At 39.3% G+C, this 27,743-nt stretch overlaps 1 protein-coding gene across 1 annotated transcript in view; it reads left to right on the top strand.

Moving 5' to 3' along the window:
- The window catches only part of wls (Wnt ligand secretion mediator), a 118,233-nt gene that overhangs the window by 88,520 nt on the left and 1,970 nt on the right, over positions 1-27,743 (top strand). Inside the window, exons 8-11 of the mRNA XM_062517234.1 lie at positions 3,113-3,176; positions 4,348-4,491; positions 21,782-21,865; positions 22,051-22,204. Of these exons, the coding sequence (XP_062373218.1) occupies positions 3,113-3,176; positions 4,348-4,491; positions 21,782-21,865; positions 22,051-22,204 (446 nt within the window). The remainder of the gene's footprint in view (positions 1-3,112; positions 3,177-4,347; positions 4,492-21,781; positions 21,866-22,050; positions 22,205-27,743) is intronic.

The raw sequence follows: 27,743 nt of genomic DNA, 5'->3' as shown, positions 1-27,743 counted from the left end.
GTAGAGTGCATTTTCATGCACTCTAATAATTTAACAAAACTATGTTGATGTAACATTTCCATTATTTAACAGTTGTTGCATACATATGCACTAAAGATTAGTTAGGATGTGGATACATGTCTTATAAACCAATTCCTAATACTATACTTCATAATTAACTCAGGAGTTACAAGTGATAAGTTAATGATATTTTGTGAGCTCATCTAAAGTGAGCAATTTATATGCCTTGCAACTAGTGCTGTCAATCGAAAAGTTAATCGCGATTAATCTCATGAATGTCCTAGTTAAGGGGAGACACTACAGGTGAATAGGGTAAAAAAATTAACTTACAGATATCATCATGAAACTTCACCAGCTGATTACTCACATAAATGTGTGAAAAAAATGTATTGCAAGTTTTCTGTAATTTAATGTTTGAATATGCTAATTAGGCGTTATCTCATTAATTATGCGCTAGTTTGCATATATTTCAAACCTCAAAAACTCAACATTAGACAAAGCCAGGTCCAAAATTCTTTTTTCATGTTGTGTTTTCAGGGGTTTATGGATGTTTCATTTCATTTTCCAGTAAACCTGAAAATACTGTCAATACCCATAAAAACTTGATTTTTGCCTCATTTTTAAGAATAAAACGTCATATAAATCAGGATTAGAATAATAAATCAACAAACCCCTCTGGTCTTCACAATATACTTAGGAATAACACTGGAAAGTTTGGTGTATGTAGGTGATACAGAAGTGGAGTTGTTGAGCTTAGAGTGGGAGAGGAAACCAGAGGAAACTCGTTTCGAGAAAACAGCCTTGAAACCGTTCTAAAGCCTAGACCTGCCTATGAACTTTCGCGATTGGTTGCTAATACAAAGGAAATGCCCATAACGTCATGCACAAGGAACAGGGCTTTCCAACGGTGTCACACACGATATGCTTCGGATCACGGTCGCGGTAGGACATGACACTTAAGAATGGGAACTTTTGGTGAAATTAGGAAAAATATATAGGCGCGAGTAGTCAAAATGTCACGAAATAAACACCTAAATGTGCAAATCGGACTTTGTTGTTGTAGTAGAGTGAAAGAATACATGCTAAGGTAGCAAACTAGCACAAAATCTCAAAATTGGCCAATGCATGGAAAAACAACATTTTCACCTGCCGTGTCTCGCCTTAAAGTGTAAGTTTGGCGAAAATTTAAAAAAATGCTATTTCCTGAATGAGAATACATCAACTAAGCTGTGGAGGAAGTAACTTTCGCTCATCACGCAGTACAGAGCTAGCACGGGCAGGAGCTACAGCCCAAAATCGCAAACAGTGGGTTAGCATGGGGCAAACAGCCACACGCTTTCAAACTCGCATTTTTAAACCACTAACATTGCTCAAAACAGCGGCAAACCTCGTCAGCAGCTTGCTCTAGGTGTCTACACATAAAACGAAGCACCAATTAGTCTGTAAACTTTGGAATAATTTGTATACACGTAGAATCAGTTCGAGACCGCAACCCCATCTGAAGCACAGAAATGTGACGCGAGATCTCATATGCAAAAAAATAACGCCGTTAAAATTGTTTTGAGTTAACGCATTAATAGCGCAATATTTTTGACAGCATTACTTGTAGCACATTTTCAAATGAGTTGTAAAGATTACATTCACATTTATTCATTTAGCAAACACAAGTCAATTCAAAGGCCATTGACACAACAGTGGAAGCTAGAGCTGTAATCGGGCCAACATGGCCCGAGCTCGACAGTGTTCAGCCCGAGCCCGAACCGACATTTTGATTGACAGCTTTTTAAAAGCCCGAACGTTTTTACAGCCCGACATAATTGAAATCTGCGCACACGCATATCTTTTGCCCTTAGTCAAGAATGAGTCATGTATGCGTCTTTTAACATCATTTATTTATAACTAGGCTATGGGCCACTACGGCCAGCCTACGTTTCACCTCCTCAGCATCCATTTTCGAATCTTTCTCGGACTCGAAACGCATCACCTGACTACTAATTTACGGCGCAAGCCAGAGCGGAAGCCCAAGCCCGTGAGAAGTGACAAGAATTAAGCCTGAGCCCGTGTGAAGTGACAAAAATTAAGCAAACAAAGATCTTCAGCTTCAGTGGAAGCCCCAACTTTTCAGGCTACTGCATGCTAGACCATCTCCTTATCCATTACACTACCTCCACCCAGTTAAATGCATTCACAACTGTGCAAGATGAATATGAAACATTTTGTACACTGTTATTAAATGCTGTGTTCTTCTAAAGCATAATTCCTACATTAATTCTCATCTGCAAATCATGTGTACACACAATTATGAATGGTTTGTTCATAGGAAACATGTGGCTTCCACCATTGTTGCCTTGCCCTTTAATTTCATTGATATGTGCAAATCACTTTAAATAAGTGTCTGCTAAATTAATAAATGCAAATGTAACATGTTTTGGCTCATTTGTAAATGTGTTACAAGGCATAGAAAGTCCTCTTTTTACATGAGCTTACAAAATATCATTAACTAACCACTTGTAACTCCTGAGTTAATCATGAGTTATAGCATCAGAAAGTGGTTTATGCAATATGTATCCACACCTTAACTAATTACTAGTGCATGAGTAATACTTTACAAATGATGAACAATGTATTACGTAATAGTGTGCAACTGGTACTGTATAATGGGAAGCTTATTTCATGTACATGGTGGTTCCATTATCTGCTGGAAGTACAAAACTTCTATTTACAAAAAAAAAATGAGATAGGCTTATTTATTTTGAACAAACAAAATTGTGTACAAATGCTTTACCAATGTGAAATAATGTATGAGCGAGTATTTACAAATGACAAACATTATATTACTCATAGTTTACAAATGCTTAACAAATGATGAATTGTGTGTAGTTACTTTTTGTGCTTTGTTTCTATTTCATTATTTTGTTTTTAGTTTATTTTGAAAATGTCAATTTCCCAAATTTTCATTTAGTCTTTTTCATTTTATTTTAACTGGTAATATTGAAGGAAATTGTGATTCCACCCACAAATATACATAAAAACATTGGGCTATTAGCTCCAAGTGTTGTGCTATTCTGTTCACGTACATTTTGAAATAATAGTCTTGTTTCTTTTTATCCAGGGGAGTGCAGTTGAAAAACCCATTCTTCAGCATCTGGGCCTCTGAGGTTGGGACAGAATTGGCTGTATCCTTTCATTTCATTTTCTTTTTAATTATTCAAATCAGATTTTATTTGTTACATGTAAGTATACAAAGTACAATTTGTAGTAAAATTCTTAGTTACCTGACTCAAATGACTCCATTTAATGCTTACTTCCATAGATCCGTTCGGCATGTAGTAGGAGTGTGCATTTCTTCCTTATAAGCCGATTCAATACGTATCTAGATGCTATGATACTATCCAGAAACAATGCCTTTTAATACAGAATGATTGGATATGATTCAATATAATGAGATAAAATATCCACTTTATTCCTTAAACCATGAAATCTGTCTGGTTTTCATCTGTTCACGTTATAGTTTGTGCATTCTCAGTTCGTTAAGTAAAGTATGCTTCAACTTAGATTTCTTTCGAAATGTTGAAAATTCTGCCCTCAACATGGATATGCTACATAATATATAACTGATATAAAATATAAACGTTTATAAAAGTGGAGTGAGTACAGTTAGATAATGCTACGTGGTAGAGATAGAGAGGGCCCAAAAAGTACATTCTTGCATGCAACATGGCGTTAGCAAATTGTTACATTGTAAACGTTTTCGAGTGAAACACAGTTTGCTAAGTATGTTTGCTTGAAACTAGGCTACGCATCCAAAACGACTGCTGTATGGGTGCATCTGCAACATTGGTAGCCTTCTCTGATCACTGAATGCTTAGTGTTGTGCAGATAATTGTACAAATAGGCTGCATAAATTGGCGTTATTAATATTCATTATTTGCGTTTTCTCTCTATCGCAGAAGATAGCAGATAATGTTACGTCAGATAACGTTGTCAGCTAAGGACAATCTCAGGACAGGAAATGTATGTTTGTGGTAGAATGTCCTAAACGCAGATGTAAAGTGAATGCATTGTCATGATGTGTCCCAGGCATAGTGCTTATCCAGTATGTGTATAGACTGGACAAAAGGTTTTCCTCAGGCATCAGTAATGTTTCCCTAACCTCTTCTCTGAAGAAGCTATTATTGTGATAATTGATATCTTTGGTTGATTCTGGACTGAAAATTCTAAACTTCATTATAAATTTAATTTCTAAATATACTTTGATTTGTGATGTGTTATTTGGTATACTTTACAATGAGTGCAGACATGAATGCATCCTTGTTTTAATGTTTTCCCTGACTGAGTATCATTCAGATGGCCTTCATCATTGTGGCAGGAATCTGTGCTTGTCTCTATTTCCTCTTCCTGTGCTTTATGGTCTTCCAGGTATTCCGTAACATTAGCTGCAAGCGTTCATCACTCCCTGCCATGACCAAAGCACGTCGGCTTCATTATGAGGTTTGTTCATAAAGAAGTCATTGTGATGATATGACATACACTATGTTGCAAAAGCATTGGGTCGCCTGCCTTGACTCGCATTATGAACTTAAGTGACATCCCATTCTTAATCCATAGGGTTTAATAGGGTTCAGGGCTGTATGTTAACTTTTTACGTTAACCATTTGGTTGTTGTGCTTTTAGAAAAAACAAAAAACAATCTTTTTCTTATACATAAGCATTAGATGTCAGGCTTGTGCAAAATTCAGAATTGAATTGAGAATGACTCCTAAATTGGGTTCAAATTTGACAGATCGAAACGAACTGTCTCGTTTCTTTGACGTTTTACATTTGAAAGGTGTTGTTAGAAAGGCGGCAACCTCAAACATCTACCTGTGCTTGCCTAACCTGAATGAAACTCTGCTCAGTCGGAAGAAACTTTCGCTTTAGGCTCTATTCTCAAAGATAATTCGCAAGATCTTGAGTTGGATTGAGTGGATGCTAGGCATACATGCAAGTAGACATGATTTGTAATCGTGTAGACTACAACTACTAAGTTGAAATCAAAGTAGCTTACATCGATTCCCCGCTCACAGAAGTATAGCCTACACACGCACTTGAAACAAACAAACAATCGTTTGGCTTGGGGAGGCTACACCGGGCGTGTAACTGAAGCACTCCATTTGTGACGTGTTTTATTTCGGGGTTTTTTTCCAATCTTATGCGCCTCTATCACATCTGGTGTAGCCAGTTGCACTAATCACCAGTGATGGGCAGTTACGCGTTAGAAGTAACGCGTTACTGTAATCCGATTACTTTTTTCAAGTAACGAGTAAAGTAAGGGATTACAATTGCAAAAACAGTAATTAGATTACCTTTACTTTCCTGCGATCAGGCTGCGTTACTAAACCGTGATTTAATTGCTTTGTGAGACTGTCTGACAATCAGTAGCCTATAACGTGCAAGGCATTGCGAGAGATGTAAACAAAAGACGCATACCAGCAAGACAACGGGGTGCGGGAGAGAGCATGACCATGCTGCATTTCATAGCCTATGTGAGTTGGGGTTTTCCTAAACTTTTCCCATAGTTCGGGACAGGGACTTGTTTTAGCCTACTTATCTTTACTTCACTTTATTCTTCTTTCTACTTTCATTTAATTTCGATGACTTATGCTTTTGCCTATAGCTTTCACTCTGGACTGATGCTTCAACTCAAATGTCTTTTCAAATTCGAAATTGAGGTCGTTGACGTTCAAACTTGTTTTCGGTTGACATAAGGTTAAGTTTGTAGGTTACCGTCGGAGTCTTTGCCTAATAGGTAGAGCCTGTATCATTCTCTGTAGGCTAGTCGCTTTCAGACATAACCTGCAGCCTATGAGGTTTGCCAAACGGAGGTCCGACTCTTCGGTTAATTAGGCTATACATTCCAGATTCTCTGTGTGTTTGAGTGAGGGGTGGTGCAGAATATGCGGCCACTGTCACAGGGCTACTGATTTTGTTTTACCACCGACAGCGCGCCCGTTTCGAATGTTGTTGCAACAATGCAGCATGTGTTCTGTTACATCCGCAGCATCGATGAAAGATTGGAGCGTGACATGCAGGCATAACGTTAATTGGAACTCAGCAGTGACGCTCGTTGTTCATTTAACATAATCTGAAGGAATTCACGTTCAAGATCTTTATTTACAAATGTGTTGCATGCAGTTCATAGTTCACAGAACTCGTTTTATGCACAACACTGCATTTGATTCTATTTTATAGGATGGAATATGCAGAAAGAATAGAATAAGGCTGAAAGGTGTATTGCTTAATAGCATATTAAGGTTGTGTAGCCAAGCTAGTGTGTTTTTGAAAAGTAACTTAAGTAAAGTATTAGTAAAAGTAACTAATTACTTTTGGGGGAAGTAATCAGTAAAGTAACATGATTACTTTCTTGGGTAAGTAATCAGTAACTAATTACTTTTCCAAAGTAACTTGACCAACACTGCTAATCACTAGGGGTGGCACGGTTTTTGAAAAATGATCCGAACCGTGCGGATGGCATGTCACGGTTCGGAGTGTGTGTTCGTCGTACTGTTCTACGGGTCCGGCTAGTTATGGCATGTGCAATTAATTCCCAGATGTGACGATGTGTTTCCCTTTCGTGCAAGAGTATATGGAGTTTTGAGTGCTGCGCGCGAGTCTTTAGAAATGGCAAGTGCGAGAGACAAAGCAGAGTTGCAGGATGCGCCAGCCTCTTATAGGTCTGGTGTGTGGGAACATTTTGGATTTGAGGTTACCTACGATGACAGAGGAGTTTAGACAGTGTTTCCCAGACTAATTTGTGGCGGTGCACCACCGATTTAGCACCGGCCGCCACACATTACGTTTCGTTGTTCTTTTTTATTTATTTATTTATTTATTATAAGTTCTTCCGCAACTTTTGTAGACTATGCGTGCAACTTTACCAAACAGTAGAAGTGAACTCATTCTCCTTGGCCCGCTCTCGTGCGCGCTCAATGGACACCCGCCCTTGACATGCACATTTAATCCAAATAAAACATTCACAATCGTGAACGCAATGACGCACAGAAGACAACTAGCTAAATTACTGCTAAAATACTGTGAAATCCGGTTAGCATCATTAGTAGGCTATGCTGCAGACATTTGATTAAAACTCTTGCATTCAAGTTGACTGACCATCTCAATACCAATGTTTTTCAACTCCAAGACTTAACTCATTAACTGCCATTGACGTCTTTAAACGTCAATTTAGACACATACGTTGACTGCCATTGACGTCTATAGACGTCAATTGCCTTTTTCAATGGGGAGGGCTCCTGGGTGGGCTTGGGAACGATCTGGCAGAGTTTCAGGCTTGTAAACAGACTGTACTAGCGATCCCAACCGCTAGATGACAGCAGTGCCATTTGGATGATTAGTATCTGCCTATAGTGCTCATGCAGAGACAGCATGCAGCATGCAACAAGCAAAGACACTGAAGATCGACCACAGTGGATCTAGTTTGCACGTGATGCAGGGAATAAATATGCTTACTTCTTACATCAAGGATGGAAAACACGTGAACGGTATGATCCATTTACATTGGATATTGCTATATAGACTAACAACAACTTTGCTAGTGCTAGCTTGCTAAGTCTACCGTCCTGTTCAGAATCTTTAGCGACCATCAGAGTCCCTAGCAACCTTGACGAGACTGACGAGATAACAGTGCAATCGTGGTAGACATACTCCTGAATCGCTAACGTTAAAAAGTTGATTTTCACAAAAAGATCGTTTTCTCCATGTTTTGGTCAAAAACAGGTGTTTTTAGCAAAACTAACCCATGTTCTACTGACGATTACTAAAGAACGGAAAACGATAGAAACAAACCGTTTTTTCCTGGTGAAAGAAGAGAGTCTACTCTTTCAAAATGCTGTAAAACGTCTGGCAGTATGGAGCGCTCTGCACTGAAAATCGCTGGCAGCCAATGAGTTAAAAGGGCCTGTCCCAAGGAGAAAAAGTATTAGCTTACCTTGAAACTTAAACACATGTGGGGAAACTGAACAGTCCAACCAGTAGAGTATGATAAGCTTAGCCTGCTACTTTGTTTACAATATTTTGAGGCTTCAACCAGACCGCTGAATTCAAGAGGTGGAGTTGTAATATGAATAGTAGGCTATAATCTGCATAAAGTTTGCTGTTATGAATATCAGAAATGTCAGTATATAGAATGTATGAATGATCACATTATGTGTGTATGTTTCAAATAAAGACGAGCTTTACATCTTGTTAAAAAATCATTCACACTTTATGAAAGGAGAGCGATAAAAAGGCGATGCAATGAAAAATATGGGTGGACCTACATTTTGTGCTGGTGCACCATCCCTGCCAAATAAATTAAAAGATTGTTGAAATCATCAATGTCTTCCCTCTTGCTGTATCAAAATCTCAACTGTTTCCTTAGACAATAATGTGCTTTATGTGAAGTCAAGTTCAGTTCGTGCATTATTACATGATAACTATTCTTTAAATACTCTAGCCTAATTGTGGATGATTAAGCTATATACCGGTATGCTGAAATATGTTTCTGGAGTGTTAAAGATGAAAAGAAAAAATAACAACAAAAAACGTATCGAACTGAAAACCGTGACCCTAAACCGTGATACGAACCGAACCTTAGATTTTTTGAACCGTGCCACCCCTACTAATCACAGTGGAAGGTAATTGGTGTAGCCTGCCTGTCAATTACAGGCATGAATTGTATTGCCATACGCAAAACTGTATCGCACCATCGCTATATTGGTAAATCATCCATCGCACAGGCTGAATTCTTTGTAGAATGTGCGACAAATATGTTGCACTGTACAGCCCTGGGGTTGGAATAAGAGCTGAGCTTCCAGTGAAAGGAACTCTGAATGCTTCAGCACTAAATTAAGAGAATTTGGATTTGGAGAGAATTTCATGCTCCCAACTTTGTGGGAACAGTTTGGTGGTGGCCCCTTCCTGTTCCAACATAACTGTGCACCAGTGCAAAAGCAAGGTCCATAAAGACATGGAGTTTGTGGCAGAGTTTGTGCAGGTCAGTCACGTTCATCCACACCAGAGTCCTGACCTCAACTCGATAGAGTACCTATGGGATGAATTAGAGCGGAGACTGAGAGCCAGTCTCCTCGTCCAACATCAGTGTGTGACCTCACAAATGTGCTTCTTCATAAACTACCATAAACTCACCCTTAAACCTTAAGCCTTCCTAGAGTGTTGAAGCTGTAAAGGGTGGACATAATATTAAACCCTATGTATTAACACTTTGAATGCTGCGCTGTTTTTGGAAGCTTTGTCCCAGAGTGCCAGACATCTAGATCATTGTTCTAGATTTGTACGATTTTTGTATATATTATGTAATAACTATGAACACATACGATGGCTTGTTTGAAAGGTGAGACTTTAATCTCTCAGTGGGTACAAACCGTCATTTATTTCTACGTGCCTCTGTTCCTGAGAAATCCAAGCTAAACAGTGACTAGTTTTCATCAAAATCTCTGTTTTCTAGAAATGGCCTCATGGTTTTCATGAGACCTGGCGAGACCGAGTGATATACCCACGAAAATGGCCAGGTTTTGACAAGACATGCATGCATCACTGATTCGCAATATTGCGTTTTTGGCACTCAAAATGTTAAGAATGGGATGTCACTTGTTCATATGCGAGTCAAGTGACCCAATGCTCAGTATGCTAATAGTCCCTTGCAATAAACCAGTGGTTCTCAAACGTTTTCTTAGCCTGACGAGCCAGAACCACATCAAGATGTAGGGTCTGGACACTCACCGTAGACAGGGCTCAATCGGAGGGGTGGGATAAACAGTTGTCTTTCAAATTCCCTCCCCGCAATAGGATAACGCTAAACGAATCATCTTCTTGTTTCCAAGTAGCAAGATGCGTAACCTTCCTTCTCCACGCAATAGGATAACGCTAAACGAATCATCTTCTTGTTTTCAAATAACAGGATGCGTTACCGTCGCAACTTCTGGTCGCATGTCAGTCACCATTATGTTAAGCCCACCCACTGACTCTATACACGCTGTGATTGGCCCGCTTTTATTTTCCATTTCTCAGCTCCTTAGCTCTACGGAGCGTTGCTAGACTGCCCCGCCAGCCAAATTACATTTGCTGCCGCTAGGGGCGTCTAGATTTCTAGGCTAACGTTTTCTATCATTCCCCACTTTTCAAGCCCCACCTGACCCCGTCAACCTGGCAAAATGGTAATGTTATATGTTGTAACGTTTTTATATACAGTACTTCCAGAGTTATTGCCACCTCTGCTAAAGTTCACTTAAAAACCAGTTTAAAAAATAATATGTTGGTGATTTATTGTAATCTCACAATGAACAAAATGAGGGAAAATGCAACCTTGAAAGAAAGCAATTTTATTTTGAGAAAAAAAAAAACTTCATAAAGAAATAAATATTTTCAACAAAAACATGTCACTCACAATTATTGGCACCCCTGCTTGTAATTTGTTTGGTAAAAGTAAACGCACACGCTCACGGCGGTAAACGAAAATGATGATTTTACATTATTGAAAGCAGGAAGTCCAACATTGAAATCCGTATTTCTCCCATCTCAAGGCAAACTGAGGGAATGATGCACGACCATTCAAATACATGACTGGTTTTCTAAAGATACAAAGCTTAATGCTAATCGGTGAAATGTCCCTTTAAGGAAGCCAGGGTGACTGCTCGGTCATCAGCACTCATTCTGCTTGACTTATCAGCTGCCTCTGACACTGTTAATCACCGTATCCTTCTCTCTATACTCTCAAGCATGGGCATCTCCGGCTCTGCTCTCTCCTGTTTTGAATCATACATGGCACTCATTTAACGCATCATGCCTTAGACAGCTGTCCACACCTCACTGTCTCACCAGAGGGGTCCTCCAGGGCTCAGTGCTGGGCCCGCTTCTCTTTGCTATCTACTCCACCTCTTTGGTACAGATCATCAGTTAACATGGCTTCTCATATCACTGATATGCAGATGACACACAGCTCTATCTGTCCTTTCCAACTGATGACTCCTTGGTCCCGACACAGATCTCAGATTGCCTCAGACATATCAACATGGATGAAGGCACACCACCTCCAGCTAAGCCTCTGGAAAAACAAGTTGCTTGTCCTCCCAGCCAAACCTACCATACATCATGACATCGGCATCAAAATTGATTCCTTGTCTATTGCATCTACCAGGACTGCAAGAAATGTAGGAGTCATTCTCAACAACCAACTAGCCTTCTCTGATCATGTTGCCTTGGTAGCCCGGTCATGCCATTATGCACTCTACAACATACGGAAAATCAGGACTACTTGACTCAAGATGCTACCCAACTCTTGGTACAAGCAATAATCATCTCACGACTTGACTACTGTAATGCCCTCCTGACAGGTCTTTCAGCCTGCGCAGTGAAACCCCTTCAGATGATCCAGAACGCAGCAGCGTGCTTGATCTACAACCTACCCAAAAGGGCGCATGTCACCCTGTTGCTCATTCAACTATACTGGCCACCGTTGGCTGCCCACATCAAATTCAAGTCTCTAACGCTTGCCTTCAAAGTAATCTCCGGCTCTGCTTCCACCTACTTGAATGCCCTCAGACAGGCATATGCTACCACACCGACGTCTAGCTCTGCCACCGGCACGTTCAGGCCAATTCAAACTTTTTTCATCTGTTGTTCCAATTGCACTCATTGATGCACTTATCCCTACTGCACTCTACATTTTTAAAGTTTTTAAAGAGAGGTGGGATGCATCTTTACTGGATAGGAGTTAATATAGGAATAGCCTTCCCTGAACTAATGAAAAAATATTAGTGATGCACCGATGTCCGATACCGATAGCCGATGTTAATATTGCTGTTTATGGCCGACACCGATATTTACCGATGTCGATATATAGAAAACACATTTCTAGATAATCAAATAAATCATGAATCCTCAATAAATCTTTTTTTTTTTTAACTTTTTTGTTTTTGTTTTCAGAAATGGTCTATTTTAAATAACTTTATTGAGAATATCTAAGTCATCTAAGTCCAAGTCACATACTCTGTGAACATAATAGGCCTACAACAGTTCAAAATTTTAAAGTAGGCCTAGTAGTAGTAGCCTCGCGAGCCATCCACGTACTTCCGGCCAAGGATTGCCTCCACTACGAGTCTGGCCGTGCTCCTCTGTGGAGCATTCTGCTCGGTAGAATTGTAACAGAACGCCCCCCCTCCAGAAAGCAGCCAATAAACGAAGAGACGGGTTGGTGGGGGCGAAAGGGGGAGGGCGCTCGTGACGATGACGTTAAACGCCTGCGCTATGTTGTTATGAGTAACTATCGCCGATTGGGTGAGAGCTGTCCAATCAATTCAAACCAGAACTGGGCGTTACTTCCCGCTTCCTGCAAGCGCTTCAGAGCAAAGAAATTCCAGACCATAATACGAAATGAAATGGTAGTATTATGGGATGGTTAGGACCAGGCTATAGTAGTAGTCCTTAAATGGTCAAAGCTAAGCCAGAATGAACTGGAACGTTTACATTTTAAGCAGGCTCGCCTGCAGGTGCGCGTACCATCAGGCTACTGACAAGAGAGAATTTCCCTTGTGTGTATTCACACCAAATTGGCCTACGATAACTCCCCAACTCTGTATCCCATTAACTACATGTCAGTAGGCTATTTACATTTTTGTGTGAAGTTAGTGAACACATTATCAATTTAATGCAAAACTATGCACGCGCGCACATTTTGTTTGTCTCACCAGATTTCCTTCTCATAGAACGAAAACGATGCCGATACGCCTCCGGTACAAGCTCATAAGACTTCAACACAGCAGATTTTACATTCTCATAAACCTGACTGTCGGCAGCAGACAAGGCGGAATATGTGCGTTGCGCTCGGCCGGTCAGAACACATTGAAGGAGCAAAGTCCTCTCGATATCTGACCAGGCATGAACATCAGCAACCCGTTCAAAAAGTTGGAAAAAGGCATCAATATCGGTTTCGTTAAACGGCGGGACTAATCGTATATGTTTTGCCAAATTCAACTGAGCAGGCGGATTGTTCTGGCCTGGCATCTTCCCATCTCTAATCAGATTGAGGCGCTGCTGTTCAATATCTAGGCGCATCTTTTCCGAATTGTGCTTACTAGATTCAACCTCTTGAAATAGACGCAGGCGCTCCAACTCGGTCTCATGTTCGAAAGCCAAAAGGGCCTTTTGCTCTTCGAAGGACAAACTAAACGATGGTGACTCAACAGACGCTGGCAGTATCTGCTGTTCCACCAAGCCAGAAATGACAGCATGTTTTATCGTCTCCTTTAATCTCCTCTGCATTAATGTTACCACAATATCATAACTCTCCGCAACCTCTAATAGGTGGTCTTTAGTCATCGTGTTAAGAAGAGCTATGGACGGAGCTCGCACACAATCTGTCAACATTTGAGAAGCCATGACGTCTGTCAAACCAAATAAGTCGAATGCAAAAAAATAGCAAACTAAACGTAATTTCAAGGGAAACTGTTTTCCAACGCCCTTCTAAACCCCCGAAAAACCCACTAAATCGTGGACCTTAGTCTTCAAACAGCGTGTGGCCGGGGATTTTAAGCACTAGGACCCGCTGGTCAAAAGCCCGCAGGCCCGAGAGAGCCGTCAATTTACTAACAACTCCGCAGACCTCGGAAGTGCCCCCGAGACAACTGCTACCAAGCCCCGTGCCGTTCAAAAAGAACAACCAACAAAACAAACTGTGCACCCAAAGATGCACACTTTGCCTACCAAAGGGCGAAGAAGTGAATCAAATTACGCGCAGATTTAAAGTTAAAGAAAGAAATGCGCTCGGGTATATTAAGCAGCACAAAACGGCTACTCAAAACCCGTCAAGTTTAACTAAGCAAAACGTTTTACAAAAATATTACCAACCAAATCGAAGTTACCGTTTACCAGCGAATTATACACACTCCGTCCCCCTTTAAACAAAAGTGCAACGCACTTACCAATAGTACTATTCTCCGACGAATAAATTGACCAAAGACAAAAAAAGCCAAATCCAAAAGTCAAAAGACCGAAATCCCAAAAGTTCCAAATATCGATTTTTAGTTTTTAGACGAGCCCCCACTATGTTACGCCCACAAAGGGAAATAACATTAAGGAGGCACGGAGTAGTTTTTAAACAAGCGTTTACAATTTATTGCGGCCAAGAATGCAGACAGAAACAACCCAAAACTACAGATGTCGGGCAGCAACTGAGTTCCCGTCCTTTGAGAGGCAATTAACCCAGAATGTTCAAAAAGGCAAACGCCTCGTGTTTGCTGCCTCCTGATAGAATGAAGCTGGCGGTCTATATCGGGTCAGGTGACCTCTGCACCGGCACGCCATCTCCGGCAATCAGCCATCAGCCACTATCAGTCAGCACACCTGTAAACACAAGACAACACAATGCAGCGCAGGGAGGAAGCCATGCCCACTGGGGCGTCACAGTAGTCCTAGTCAAACCACATAAAACATTACAGAAATACAACTGACAAATTATTTGTACTGAAAAAGAATATATGTGCACTTGAAGTTTGCCATTTATTTATCAAAATAAAGAAATAAGAAATAAGTGTAATTTTGCCTACCAAAACATCAATACATGCCTCGGCTGTGACTGTTTCGGTTGTGAAGATATAAGTTCATTTTGATCCTACCATTAAAATGCTACTCAGCACGTAGTTAGCTCGCACAGTTCTCAACATTGTTTCTTTTGGTCATTTAGGTTTCAATCAGAACAACTTAATCAACTCATTCGCTGCCAGCCATTTTCAGTGCAGAGCGCTCCATACTGGCATACGTTTTACAGCATTTTGACTGGTTTTCCAAGATCCACCGAATAGTGAGCTTTATGACATGTAAACACCAAAACTGCCAAAAGAAAGAGTAGACTCTCTTCTTTCAGCAGAAAAAAAAGGTTTTTCTACTGCCTCTGTTTTTGACCAAAAAAATTGAGAAATTTATATTTTTGTGAAAATCACAAAAAACTTTAACATTAGCGTTTCGGGAGTATGTCAACCACGATTGCCGTGTTATCTCGTCAATCTCTTCAAGGTTGCTATAGACTCTGATGGTCGCTATAGAGTCTGAACAGCACGGTAGCAAGCTAGCACTAGCAAAGTCGTCAGTCTATAACAATATCCAAATGTAAATTAACCATACCATTTAAGTGTTTTCCATCCTTGATGTAAGAAGTAAGCATATTTATTCGCTGGACCGCGTGCAAACTAGATCCACTGTGGTCGATCGGCAGTGGTGGTGTTTGCTGTATGTCTCTGCATGTGGCTCTGCAGGCGGATACTAATCGTCCAAATGGCACTGGCGCCACCTAGCGGTTCAGATCGCTAGTACAGTCTGTTTTCAAGCCTGATTTTTAGTGAAGCTCTGCCAGATCGTTCCCAAGCCCTCCCATGAGCCCTCACCGTTGAAAAACGTGATTGACGTCAACGCAAGTATTTGAATTGACGTTTATAGACGTCAATGGCAGTGAATCAGTTATGCATTGAAAATGTGTGTTCGGTAGTGACATTCATAAATGTCACACACTGATATTTCCAAACATTTACTTCAAAACGGTGGGCCTGATCTACTCACCATGCCACCATGAGGGAGAGAGGTGAAGACAAACTTCCTGGTCCAAAAAGGAAGGGAGTGGCCTCTAACCGCCCAAGGCGCCGTACGGCGACAAGCAACGTCACTGATTAAAACAGACGGTAGATCCGAGTAGGGTGACAAATCTCCTTTGTACTCTCCACCACTAGTTGGCAGACATCCAGAGCTTCGATTCAAGCCCAAACTTGAGTAACAAAGTTTTCAGGAAGTGCCTGTATTACTCGCGAGAAACACAAGAAGACGCATTTCCTGTTTATAACTCGGAAGTAAAATGCGCGATCGCGATGCACATATTGAAGGAGAAAAACGGCAGAAAAACGGCAAATGTTAAAAAACAAACTCATGTGTTATGAAGTCTTGGGTCTGCCATTCACCTACTCTGATTCTGAAGGAGAATATCTGCCTTTTGGAGATTATGATCGGTCGTCCATTTGCAGTCACCGTGAAGATGCGTCTGTGAATGGAGGTGCGTCTTTGCGTGTGTACGTCAGTGTCTGCCTGCAGCAATATTGGCCAGAGGATTCAAATAAGCATGGTGTGCTCTATGCCAGTGATAATCATGATAGTGTCTGTAATTGACATGGTACAGACAGCAGGGCTAGTTAAAATAGGGCTCTGGAGAACTACAAAGTCACCCGCAATAGGAACTGATTTGACCAGGCTACTTTATTGTATAATAACATAGGGATTGTGGTAATACTAATAGTTTACTATTGTTGGTTTACATGTGACTGTGGTCCTGTTCGTTTGTTATGTAGGAGCAATTAAAAAAATCAAAGTAAAACTGCACAAATGTGTTCAACAACCAGTATTTACTAAAAGGTGCATAATTTGACGTTATTGCCATCCTGTGACGTCATAATAGGCAAATTAGATGAGTAAATTGACTAGCCTGACGACGTCATACTCAATTCTTATCAGAATATGAGTCTGAAACTGCTCCATTCAGCTGCGATTATGGGGCGTGATTCAACCGATACAGTGCGGGGGGGATAGCTCTGCACTCATTGGATAGACCAAACCAAACAGAACAAGTTATTGGCTGTTAGTATCTGCGAAATCTAAGACAGAAATATGTAGCAGGGTAGGCTATGGAAAACATCCTCCTTCGTTTTTAAAAATAATTCCTTCAAACTGTATGCAATGAACAGCTGGGGAAGTGTGTCGTTAACCCAACGAGCAAACAGACATTTTTAAACAAACGGGAACAACATCACCCAAACATGCTGTTTTAACTGGGTGAAAGTGAAACTGAAGTTTTCCCACATATCCTCGTTGGTCTAAGTGTTCAGAAATAGTTGTGCGAATCCGTGATAAAACCTCCGTTTCAATAGCTAAGATAAACGAAAGGCCAAACTGCATGAACAAATTATGCATTCATAGCCATAGCGTTTCTGTTGCAATCAAAATCAACCTAAGCCAACATGGTCTCACACCCAACTCGTTGAACGAGGATGCATGCAGCCGTGAACGTCACTGCTGTTCATCTGTCAATCATCACGTAAAGCCCGCCCTGTGAAATGTGATTGGTCCGAACAGATCTGTATCTCGAATAGTAGCAGCTGAACGGAGCAGTGCCAGACCGAAGTTCCCTGCAGAAAAAGAATGGAGGCGGGGCTAAACTTCGGTCTGGCATCCAGGCTATAAATTGACCCCCTTCATAAACTTTAGTTCATACTCAATGATTTTCACATTTACAGTAGGACTTTATCTCTGACCACTTTCAAGCCATGGCCTTTTGAAATTTGTATGCAAAAATAAAAAAAAACCTGGGCGGTTAGAGGGTTAAAGCAGTATCATATTATTGACCAAACTGTGCAATGTATCGGTGAATGATTTTTTTACACGATTCATGATTTTTCCTGAAAATTTCCAATAAATATGTTTTTGTTTTTAATTATCAAAAGTATTCAAAAAGATACTTCTAAAAACAATCATAAAACTTTATTTAAAAAAAAAAATAAAATGATTTCATTTTTTTTCTATGTTGATATTCAGACCTTGGGGTTCGGGACAACCAACTCTCAATAGAAAGCACGGTAACACTTTACATTACAGATCAGTAATAAGTGGGTAATGTTATGGTAATATATTATGCAATTTCATGGTAATAATATTTTTAAACCACATATTACAAATAATTCATGTGTAATTTCTAGACAATTACTGTGTAATTACCATACAACAACAATGCAAATAACTTGGGTAAAATAAAATGATAATAACTGCTGTAAATATGTACTTACCGAAGCAATAAATATTTAGGATTTTCTTATTTTGACATAATATTTCTGTTATTATACCAACATTATGGTGCTATGAAGGACTAAATTACATAGTAACTTTTAAGTGTTATGGCACAATTACACAATGGTCAAAGTTTTTGTGGTAGTTAGTTTGATGGTAAAATGTGACCTGTTATCTATTATTATGAAGTAAATAAGTTAATTTCACAATAACTATATGGTATCAGGGCTGTAAAATACTGTTTTTTGTCTTTTCGAAAGGATTTCAACAACTCCCCACCGTACAGAAAACCTTTCGAAAAGACAAAACAGTATTTTACAGCCCTGATACCATATAGTTATTGTGAAATTACCTCATTTATTTCATCATAACAACAGATAACAGGTCACATAGTATGTCACAATAAGTAAATCCTAAATATGAATTGCTTCAGTAAGTACATATTTACAGCAGTTATTACAATTTTATTTTACCCTTAAATCCAAGTTATTTGCATTGTTGTTGTATGGTAATTGCACAGTAATTGTCTAGAAATTACACATTAATTATTTGTAATATGTGGTTTAAAAATATTATTTCCATTAAATTGCATACATATTACCATAACATTACCCACTTATTACCAATCTGTAATGTAAAGTGTTACCGAAAGCACTATATAAGTGATAATATTTTATATATAAAGCTTGCAGCTACCTCAAATATTACTTTGGGTTTTGATTGGTATTTGCTTATATTATTTTATCAAACATTTTCCTGCATTAATGGTTTTTATATTAGTTTTTTGGTTCCAGGACAGCAATTTGCATGTATTCGATAGAATCACCCATAAGATTTGTCAGGGGTGCCGATAATTGTGATCAACGTGTTGTAGTTAAAAATATTTATCTCTTCATGACATTTTCCTTTTTCTTAAAACAAATTTGCTTCCCTTCAATGTTGGATTTTTCCTATTGTTTCCATTGTGAGATTACAATAAATCAACAACAGATTTTTTTTATATATATATTTATCTCCCTCAACAATGGAATTCTCTTCTCTGATTGGCTGATGGGGTGGCCATTAACTTCGTATAACCTGCTACCTTTGAAGTAGTTCCCGTATCACACTTGAATATTAATTCGCCAAACTCGTTGCGAAGTTTAAATGAACTGTCACGTTGCATCCAAGCTGAAATACAGATGTGCAGAACCATAGTAACATTGTAGCATATGACGGAGGTGGATTGTAGCTAGTTGGATGCCATTTAGGCTATAAAAGTAGCGATCTTTCAAAGATAAAGTTAATCAGAATCCTGGGATATGCCCGCTTGACAACGGGAGAGATAGAACTAACGACTGGCTTTTGGCCGTAGCAACCAGCCATTTAGAACTAACGACTGGCTTTTGGCCATAGCAACCATCCATTTAGAACTAGTAACGGCAGTTTTGTCCTGCAAGTAGAAAGTTGATATGTGGTGGAAAAGTAGTCCCACAGTCAAGACAGTTTTAGCGATGTTAACGGACGCAACGGTGGAATAAAACTATGTTCTAAATATACAGGTTATGAATACAAACGGGAGATAAGCGGGATAACGGCCTTCGAGGTCGACCGGTTCGATGGAAATAATGGCACGGCGGAGGTAACTCCGTCTCCGTGCGAAGTTCTAGACCTCCACCTAGCCATTATTTCCATCGAACCGGTCACCTCGTCGGCCGTTATCCCTTACATATATATACAAGTCTTTAGTAAACTTTAGCAGAGGTTCCAATAATTCTGGAGGGTACTGTATATGTTTATCCTTAATTTGGTTCCACACAACATTTCCGGTTTTGGTCCCCTGGATCGGATATTGTAATTAAATTTTAATTGTTCGTTTGTTTATGATTCTTATATTTTTGTGTGCCTATTTTGTTTTGTATCTATGATCTTCCTTGTCAAAAAAGAGAGCCATTTATTAAAGATTCCTCATGTTCATCACGCCCCACATGTCATGTCTCTATTCCCCACTAGTGGAGCCCGCCCCACACTTTGAGAACCACTGCAATAAATTGTCTCACTTCAACAATCACGTAATACACTAACTTGTATGGTGTGATAACGTTAGTTGTTGGATCATCAAGTGAGGACAAATTACTTTTTTGGTTCAAAGATTCTGAGTAATGTCTGAATGATATCAAAACCATAATTGATTATAATTGATCATTGGTTTCTCTTACTGTATTCTCCCTACATTACGTTTAACCTTGCCACTGCAAAGGAATGTATGCATCTACTAATTTACTAGCTAAATGGTCCAACATGACTTTAGTGTCTAAAGGTATGTGAACCACTGCAAATTGGTGTGAGCCTTGCATAGATGACCTCAAACAAATATTTCTCTCAACTGTGGTGTTCGCTAGTGATGGTTGTCTCGTAACCTGCGGGTCGGGTTGGAGCGGGTAAAGAAATTATAACTTTATTTGCGGGGCGGGTTGGGGCGGGTCATTAAAAACAAAATTTAAATAAAAAATCCATGTATGTTGCGTTCAATTCCCTATAGCCTAAAGGAACCGTATGTAGGATTTTGGCCAAAATGAGTAGGCTGCAATTACTTTCAAAATACTGTAGCGTGGTGTATCGCCTCCCCCTCCCCTCTGAATCACGGTTGCCAGCTTGCTGCAGGATCCAACAGGAACGTAGGCTGCTAGCTTTCAATGGCAAGTGCTAATGTTATTTTCCTCAGCATAATGACAGAGAAACGGACTCTGATATTGCATTGCAAATGTTAGCAATGTCTAGCCGTTATTATTTCCCAAACAATTCCTTAGCCTACCTTTTCAATTCAATGAGCCATATGGCTCCACATAACGTTACTTTGCACAAACATGCATAACTTTGTTAGACTGTCATGAATAGGCTATTGAAATGTCCATTTACATTAAGTAGCCTAGCCTAACTGACTAATCTCTCCCTGTCCAGGAGCAAATTAAGAACACTGACGTCTGTCTTCAAATTCTTCTCCGTTTTCAGCCGTCTATCTCCTATACAAATCCTTGTTTCGTTTCGGACGTATTTAGTATAATGTTTAGCCTAGATTACAAACGCTGCTTTGTAGGTTTTTGCTTTGTGTTTCTAAATGTTTAAAATGTGTATCATCTTGTTATTAATGACCTGATTTATCGTTCATATTCATAATCATAAGCCCTATTCGCACGGGATTAGTATTACCTGTTGACCTTTGGTGATTTGTGATAATTGCGGAGGATGCCTGAGATCTTAGTCCCGTGTGAATGTGCCATGTCTGTAATTTATAAAGTAAAATTTCCGCCGCAAATTACCTACTGTATTTCGCCAAACTCAGACGTCCGGTGATACTAATCTCATGCGAATCTGCATCTCAGTGATTGCTATTGCAATTGCATATCTTTTCTACTTTCTGCGTTGTTTTCGGACGTTAGATACGACATATCCGGGTGGAGTAATTTACAGACTTTGCTTATCCCGTGTGAATGCGCTGCAAGTAGCACAGAGGTGGGGCGATAATTTGAAAATGACCAGAGGTTCACAGGTAATACTAATCCCGTGCGAATAGGGCTATAGCCTATGTTGTTGCCAGTTTACAGGGCGATGTTTCCAAGCACTTTCATGCTGAAATAAAGACTGTTTTCATTTCAATTACAATGCCTAGTATGTCTATGTAATGCTCGCGGGTGCGGGGCGGGGCGGGTTGTCAAAATAGATATAGTGGTGCGGGGCGGGCTGGGGCGGGCTGGGGCGGGCCAAATAATTTCATAAAAGCGTGACCCGCGGGTTGAAAAAATACCCGACCCGCGCATCACCAGTGTTCGCCAACTTTTTACCACCCTTGCAATGTATACAATGTATTGATATCTGAAATAAGTCACAATAGAATAACCATACCTTTATCATTTCTGACCTCAATTTCTCACAGGGTCTAATCTTCCGTTTCAAGTTTCTTATGCTCGTCACACTGGCATGTGCAGCCATGACTGTCATTTTCTTCATCATTAGTCAGGTACTGTATGCTGATTCTCCTTGAATATGTATGCTGACTCTCCTCATTGTGTTTAAAAATATATTTATAAATAAAATCATGTTTTGTTTTAGATTTGAAAACATTGTGCATTTGTGTTGAGTTCTGGAAAAAACAGCTGGATTTGTCTCATCTACTGAATGTTGGTCTCTTTATACAAAAATTAGGTGAATGAAGGTCATTGGCATTGGGGAGACTACACTGTTGAAGTGAACAGTGCCTTCTTCACTGGAATATATGGCATGTGGAACCTCTACGTTTTTGCACTTCTGTTCCTGTACGCACCATCACATAAACTCTACGGCGATGAGCAGTCGAGTGGTAAGGTCTTCACTTACAGAAAGATAATGTTCAAGCTCATGTTCATGTTCTTCCCTCCCTCTGTCTGACAGAAAATGGAGCTTGCTGACAACATTGAAAGAACGGCTTTGCCATTATTGTGATATGTTGACTGAGGTGTTTTAGCCTTAAGAAATACACGTTTTACTATTGCAACTGGTAAAATAAGTTGATAATATGTGAATGTTTCTAGGCTAGCCAGGAAGAGTTTTTATTATTCTAAAACCTTTTGGTGAATAATAACGCTGAAAGATTACAGTGGTTGCAATTAATATTTTTACACATACTGTTGGTACGGGTTGAGAATGCACCTTTTGCCGCGGCAATCCCGAAGAGATCCCATAGGCTGTCAAGCCGATTTTTTTCGAGGCCAAGGCAGTGTACCCAAACAACCACCAGGTGGCAGAAAGTTTCAACCCGCATTTCAACTGCATTTAATGATGAAGACCGCATATCCGTCAATAGTCGACTCCTTTAATCTCATTTAATCATTAAAATGAAGGTGATGACTGGCGAAATTAATCAAACGATGTTTCAATAAACCATTGTTGAAATGAATGAAAATGGTTTTAGAAAATCGCCTATAGACCTATCAGAAGGAAATAGCCTTCAATTCAACCTGAAAGACTCGATAGGCAACCTTAGATTAATTCATTAATTCATTGCAGTTACAAGACCGCATTTCCGTGAATAGGCTATAGTTGTCAAGGTGAAGACGAAAGAGATGGACAAGATGGACATTAGGCTACATTTATATGCTAGGCCTACTTAGAAATGTTATTTATAGGTTATTTTAAAACGGAGGCATGCGTTCATTTTAACCGGGGACGCTGGGTACATGTACCCAGCACTTTTTGTTATCACAGATTTTGTCCCCACCACTTTTGACAACTGAAAATAAAATGTATTTGGGTAGTTGACATCTGGCCAAGAAAAAGTGCTATTTTTGGAAAACATTGTTTTTTATGAAAAAAGAAAAATATTTCTGTAGTATAGAAACTGTAGTTTCAGAAAATAATAGTGATCACTGATTTTGTCAATGACCTCACATGTTTTTTTCCACGTTTACACTCATCTGCACTATGAATGTGTCCTATGGTGTGACATTTAAAAAGTACGAAGAAATGATATTGAATAACATTAAAAAAAATACAAAAAACATGATTGCTCACATTATTAAATCATTAATTTCTTAAAATTATATATATTTCGGATAAAAGTACTAATTACGATCATTTTCACCATGAAAAGATGAACTTGATTAACTTTTTCCTATGAATGTCGATAATTTTTTTTCCGCCAACCTTACAAAACTGTTTGAAATTGTACCTATCTAAGAGGAGATATTATTGGAGCTCCCCTAATGCCAAACCTGGCTTTTAAAAAAAGACATTTTGAAATTAAGGATGTTTTTCTGTTGTTTTATGTGTGTCACACTATAGGACAAAATGCCACACCGAAGGACAAAGATAGTTATTGCATGAAGTGAGTCAGAATATACAGCGCCCTCCATAATTATTGGCACCCCTGGTTAAGATGTGTTATTTAGCTTCTAAGAAATTCATTTTTTTTCCAAATAATATAGGACCACAATTTAAAAAAAGCGTAAAATCCAACCTTTAATACAAGTGCATTTATTTAGAAGGAAAAAAAATCCCACATTAAGAAATAATTATTTTACATCAAATCATGTGTGCCACAATTATTGGCACCCCTGATGTTAATGCTTTGTACAACCCCCTTTTGCTAATAAAACAGCACCTAATCTTCTCTTATAATGTTTCACAAGATTAGAGAAAACAGAAAGAGGGATCTTCGACTATTCCTCTTTGCACAGAATCTCCAAATCATCCAGCAACCTGGGTCCTCTCCTCTGCACTCTCCTCTTCAGCTCACCCTACAGGTTTTCAATGGGGTTGAGGTCTGGAAACTGAGATGGCCATGGTAGGAGCTTGATACGGTGTCTGGTAAACCATTTCTGTGTAGACTTGGCCATATGTTTAGGGTCATTATCTTGCTGAAAGACCCAGTGACAACCCATCTTCAGCTTTCGGGCAGAGGCCACCAGATTTTGATTTAAAATGTCCTGGTATTTCAAAGCATTCATGATGCCATGCACCCTAACAAGGTTCCAAGGCCCTTTGGAAGAGAAACAGGCCCACAGCATCACCGATCCTCCACCATACTTCACAGTGGGCATGAGGTGCTGTTCTGTATACTCATCTTTTTGTTACGCCAGACCCACTTAGAGTGGCCCAGTACCGCTCCAGACGTTTGTGCTTATGATTTTGAGTGAGAGGTTTTTTTCCGTGCATGCCTCCCAAACAACTTGTTGGCATGTAGATAGTGCCTGATGGTTGTTTTGGAGACGTTGTGACCCCAAGATGCAACCATTTGATGCAATTCTGTAACAGTGAGTTTTGGAGATTTTTTTTATTTCTCTTACCATCCTCCTCACTGTGCGTGGTGGCAAAATAAACTTGCGTCCTCTTCCAGGCTTGTTTACCACTGTTCCAGTTGTTTTAAATTTCTTAACGATTCCTCTGACCATAGATATGGGCAGGTGTGCGAGTGGCTATTTTCTTGTAGCCATTGCCTTACTTGTGAAGGTCGACACACATCCACCTTACTTGAACAGTGTGTTCCTTTGTCTTTCCCATGTTGAAGAGAAATGGCCTCTGTGTCACGTCATATTTATAGCCCAGGGAAACAGAATGTTAAGAATTACTAATTAAATGTTCCTACATACTCTGATTGACTTTGTAAACTACTGTAGAAATGACAGAAATGACAGAAATACTTTAATTTCATTTATTTCCTAGGAATTGTTAGGGGTGCCAATTGTGGAACAGGTGATTTTATGAAGAATAATTATTTCTCAGTCAGCGATTTTTTTTCCCACCTTAAAATTCACTTGAGTTGAAGGTTACATTTTTCTACAATTTTCAGTGTGAGTATGCTTCTACAATAAAAACTGAATTTATTTTAAGGCTTTTAACACATCTTAACCAGGGGTGCCAATAATTATGGAGGGCGCTGTATGAAGTGATATTGTAACAGTGATAAAGGAGGACATTTGTTGGACAAGTGTTGCTCTTTTCAGGCTATTTTTTTGATGATAAGCCATTGTCAGTCAATAGTGATAGTACTTAACTATGTTGAACTAATTTGTTGACTATGAAACCACGGTGAAGTTTCACTTTGTCTATGAGTTCAAATAATAGGTGAGTGCAAATGCATGTAGGCTATACTCTGCTAGTCACAAACAGGTTTTAGTAAAGCAAGGTTTAGTGGAATCCCTGTTCCATGTAGTCTTGTGTGCATGATATTCCTTCAAATGTGCTGCTGTTTGAAGCTGCATTGTTTGCTGTTAAAGGGAATGATAGATATTATTCTCATTGGTTTAAAGGATGTAACGCCCAAAACACACCCATGACTGATTAAGAGACATAAGAACAACCCTTTTGTGTCCAGCACCTGATCACAAAATCACACCATTAAATTAGTTAATGTGGACTGCCACGCCTTTAATGTCTATAAACGTGCTTTGACCATAATCCTCAATAGGGAGATTCCATTTTAAAACATTGCATAACATTCATGTAGCCCACTCTGTCTAAAACATCCCTATACTGAAAAAAATAGCAAGAAGCCCATTTAGAAGCTGGTTTTAGCTGTTTTTTGCTGGTCTTTGCTAGTTTAACTGGTTAGGCCACCAGGTGGACATGCTGGCGTGACCATCTATGGAAGCTGGTCATGCTGGTGTGACCAGCCTGTCGTGTGGGATACAGCTGGTGTGAGATGGTCATGCTGGTGACAAGCCTGCCAAGCTTGACATTGTAGGTGTAAGATGGCCATGCTGGTTTGCTAGAATGACCAACATAAGCTGGCATGACCAGTAAAAACCAGCAATGTAGACCAGCGACACCAACTAAAATGACCAGCGTGAGATGGTACGACAAGCAAAACTAGCAGAATTACCATCATAAACTGCAGGTATGTTTTTGCAAGAGTTTTGCTGGCCTATAGCCATCATAGGGTGGTCAAACAAGCTGGTTAACAAGCTGGTCAACCAGCAAACCACCTTAAGCTGTTCAGGCTGTTTTTTTCAGCTGTTAGAGCAGTTTTTAATCATACTTGACACAATTATCTACAATGACATTCTATACGTTGGTGGCAACACTGGAAGTTCTGCGGCAGGTTGGGCCACAGGTCCTGTAGGGAGGTTCTTTCTGTTATAAAAAAAAAGTTTTAGATTTATGTACTTTACATTATAGTTGTTTTAGTAACACTTAAGAACATTGCATGTCTTCTCTAAAACAGCAATAAATATTTGAATTTAAGTCATTATTACGTGTCACACCAAAGGACATTTCCTGTCACCCCAAAGGACATTTAAGCTTTTGTGGCTGTTAATGACCATGCTAATACTAACTGAACTGTCATTAGCAACTGACATCATGCATTTGCATAATATTACATAGTCCTGCTGTTAAAAATACAAATTTGAATTAAAAAATGACATTTAGGGGGGTCACACCAAAGGACAAAAAAACTTAACAACTTCAGTGGTCTGAAAACATAGTTGAATATTTGAACAATTCTGAGAAAAATACTCAACATGTTCACTGCTCCTGCGCTTCATTGGGGTCCTCAGTCACATGACCTTGAATGGGGTCTTTCAACTAAATGTAGTTGTCCATGATATTGGCCAACTTAACATCAGGTTATTGCATAACACCAAAGGACATTTTTTTCTGTGACGAACTTTACGGAGTTCCTACCATTTTAAAAATATATGTATGGGAAAAGTGATTGCCACTTAGTAAAATAGACACTTGCACAATTATGCCAGGAGCGTTCATTAACATTTTTAAGCATTATCTCCTCTATTTATAAAAGTTAATATTAATAGAATTATGTTGTCTACCATCACACCATAGGACAATTTTAAGGTTTGGGTCAAAGTTCTGAAAAGACGATAAATAACTCAGGTATTAAAACAACAAATTCATGTAAAACAAGAAAATGTTAAACCTTTTACAGTATTTTAAATTATGAAAATGTGAAATTAATGATCTTTTATCTTCTGTGACGGTGAAAAAGCCACGTCATGTCATCTACCCATTTAACAGAAATCTCATACATAACCGTACATGCACGGAGAAGATCGCGCATTTTGTAACTTTGTAACAATGGAAAATACATTTCTAGCAACTTATATAGATCTAGGTATGCATGTTCATGTTGATTCAGAGATAGGCATAGGCTACAGTAGGACACAGTGCGTCAAGCTACGACAGCATTTTATCATGTGGTGAATTAATGACTAACGTCAATTTAACATGTCAGAACTTTTGGCGTTTCAAGTGCATGCCATGAATATCAAATAGACCACAAAAGACCGATGCTGAACTGAATGGACAAACGCTTGTTAGCGATTGAAAAAAACTGTAAACTGTGGTAGGATTTTACCTGTTTTTAAATCATGTAACAGTTACCTTACTTTTTAATTACTTAT

This window comes from Sardina pilchardus, chromosome 2 (assembly GCF_963854185.1).
Source record: "Sardina pilchardus chromosome 2, fSarPil1.1, whole genome shotgun sequence".
NCBI classification, from domain to species: Eukaryota; Metazoa; Chordata; class Actinopteri; order Clupeiformes; family Clupeidae; genus Sardina; species Sardina pilchardus.
The sequence above is the reverse complement of the archived record's forward strand: the minus strand, read 5'-3'. Positions and strand labels throughout refer to the sequence as shown.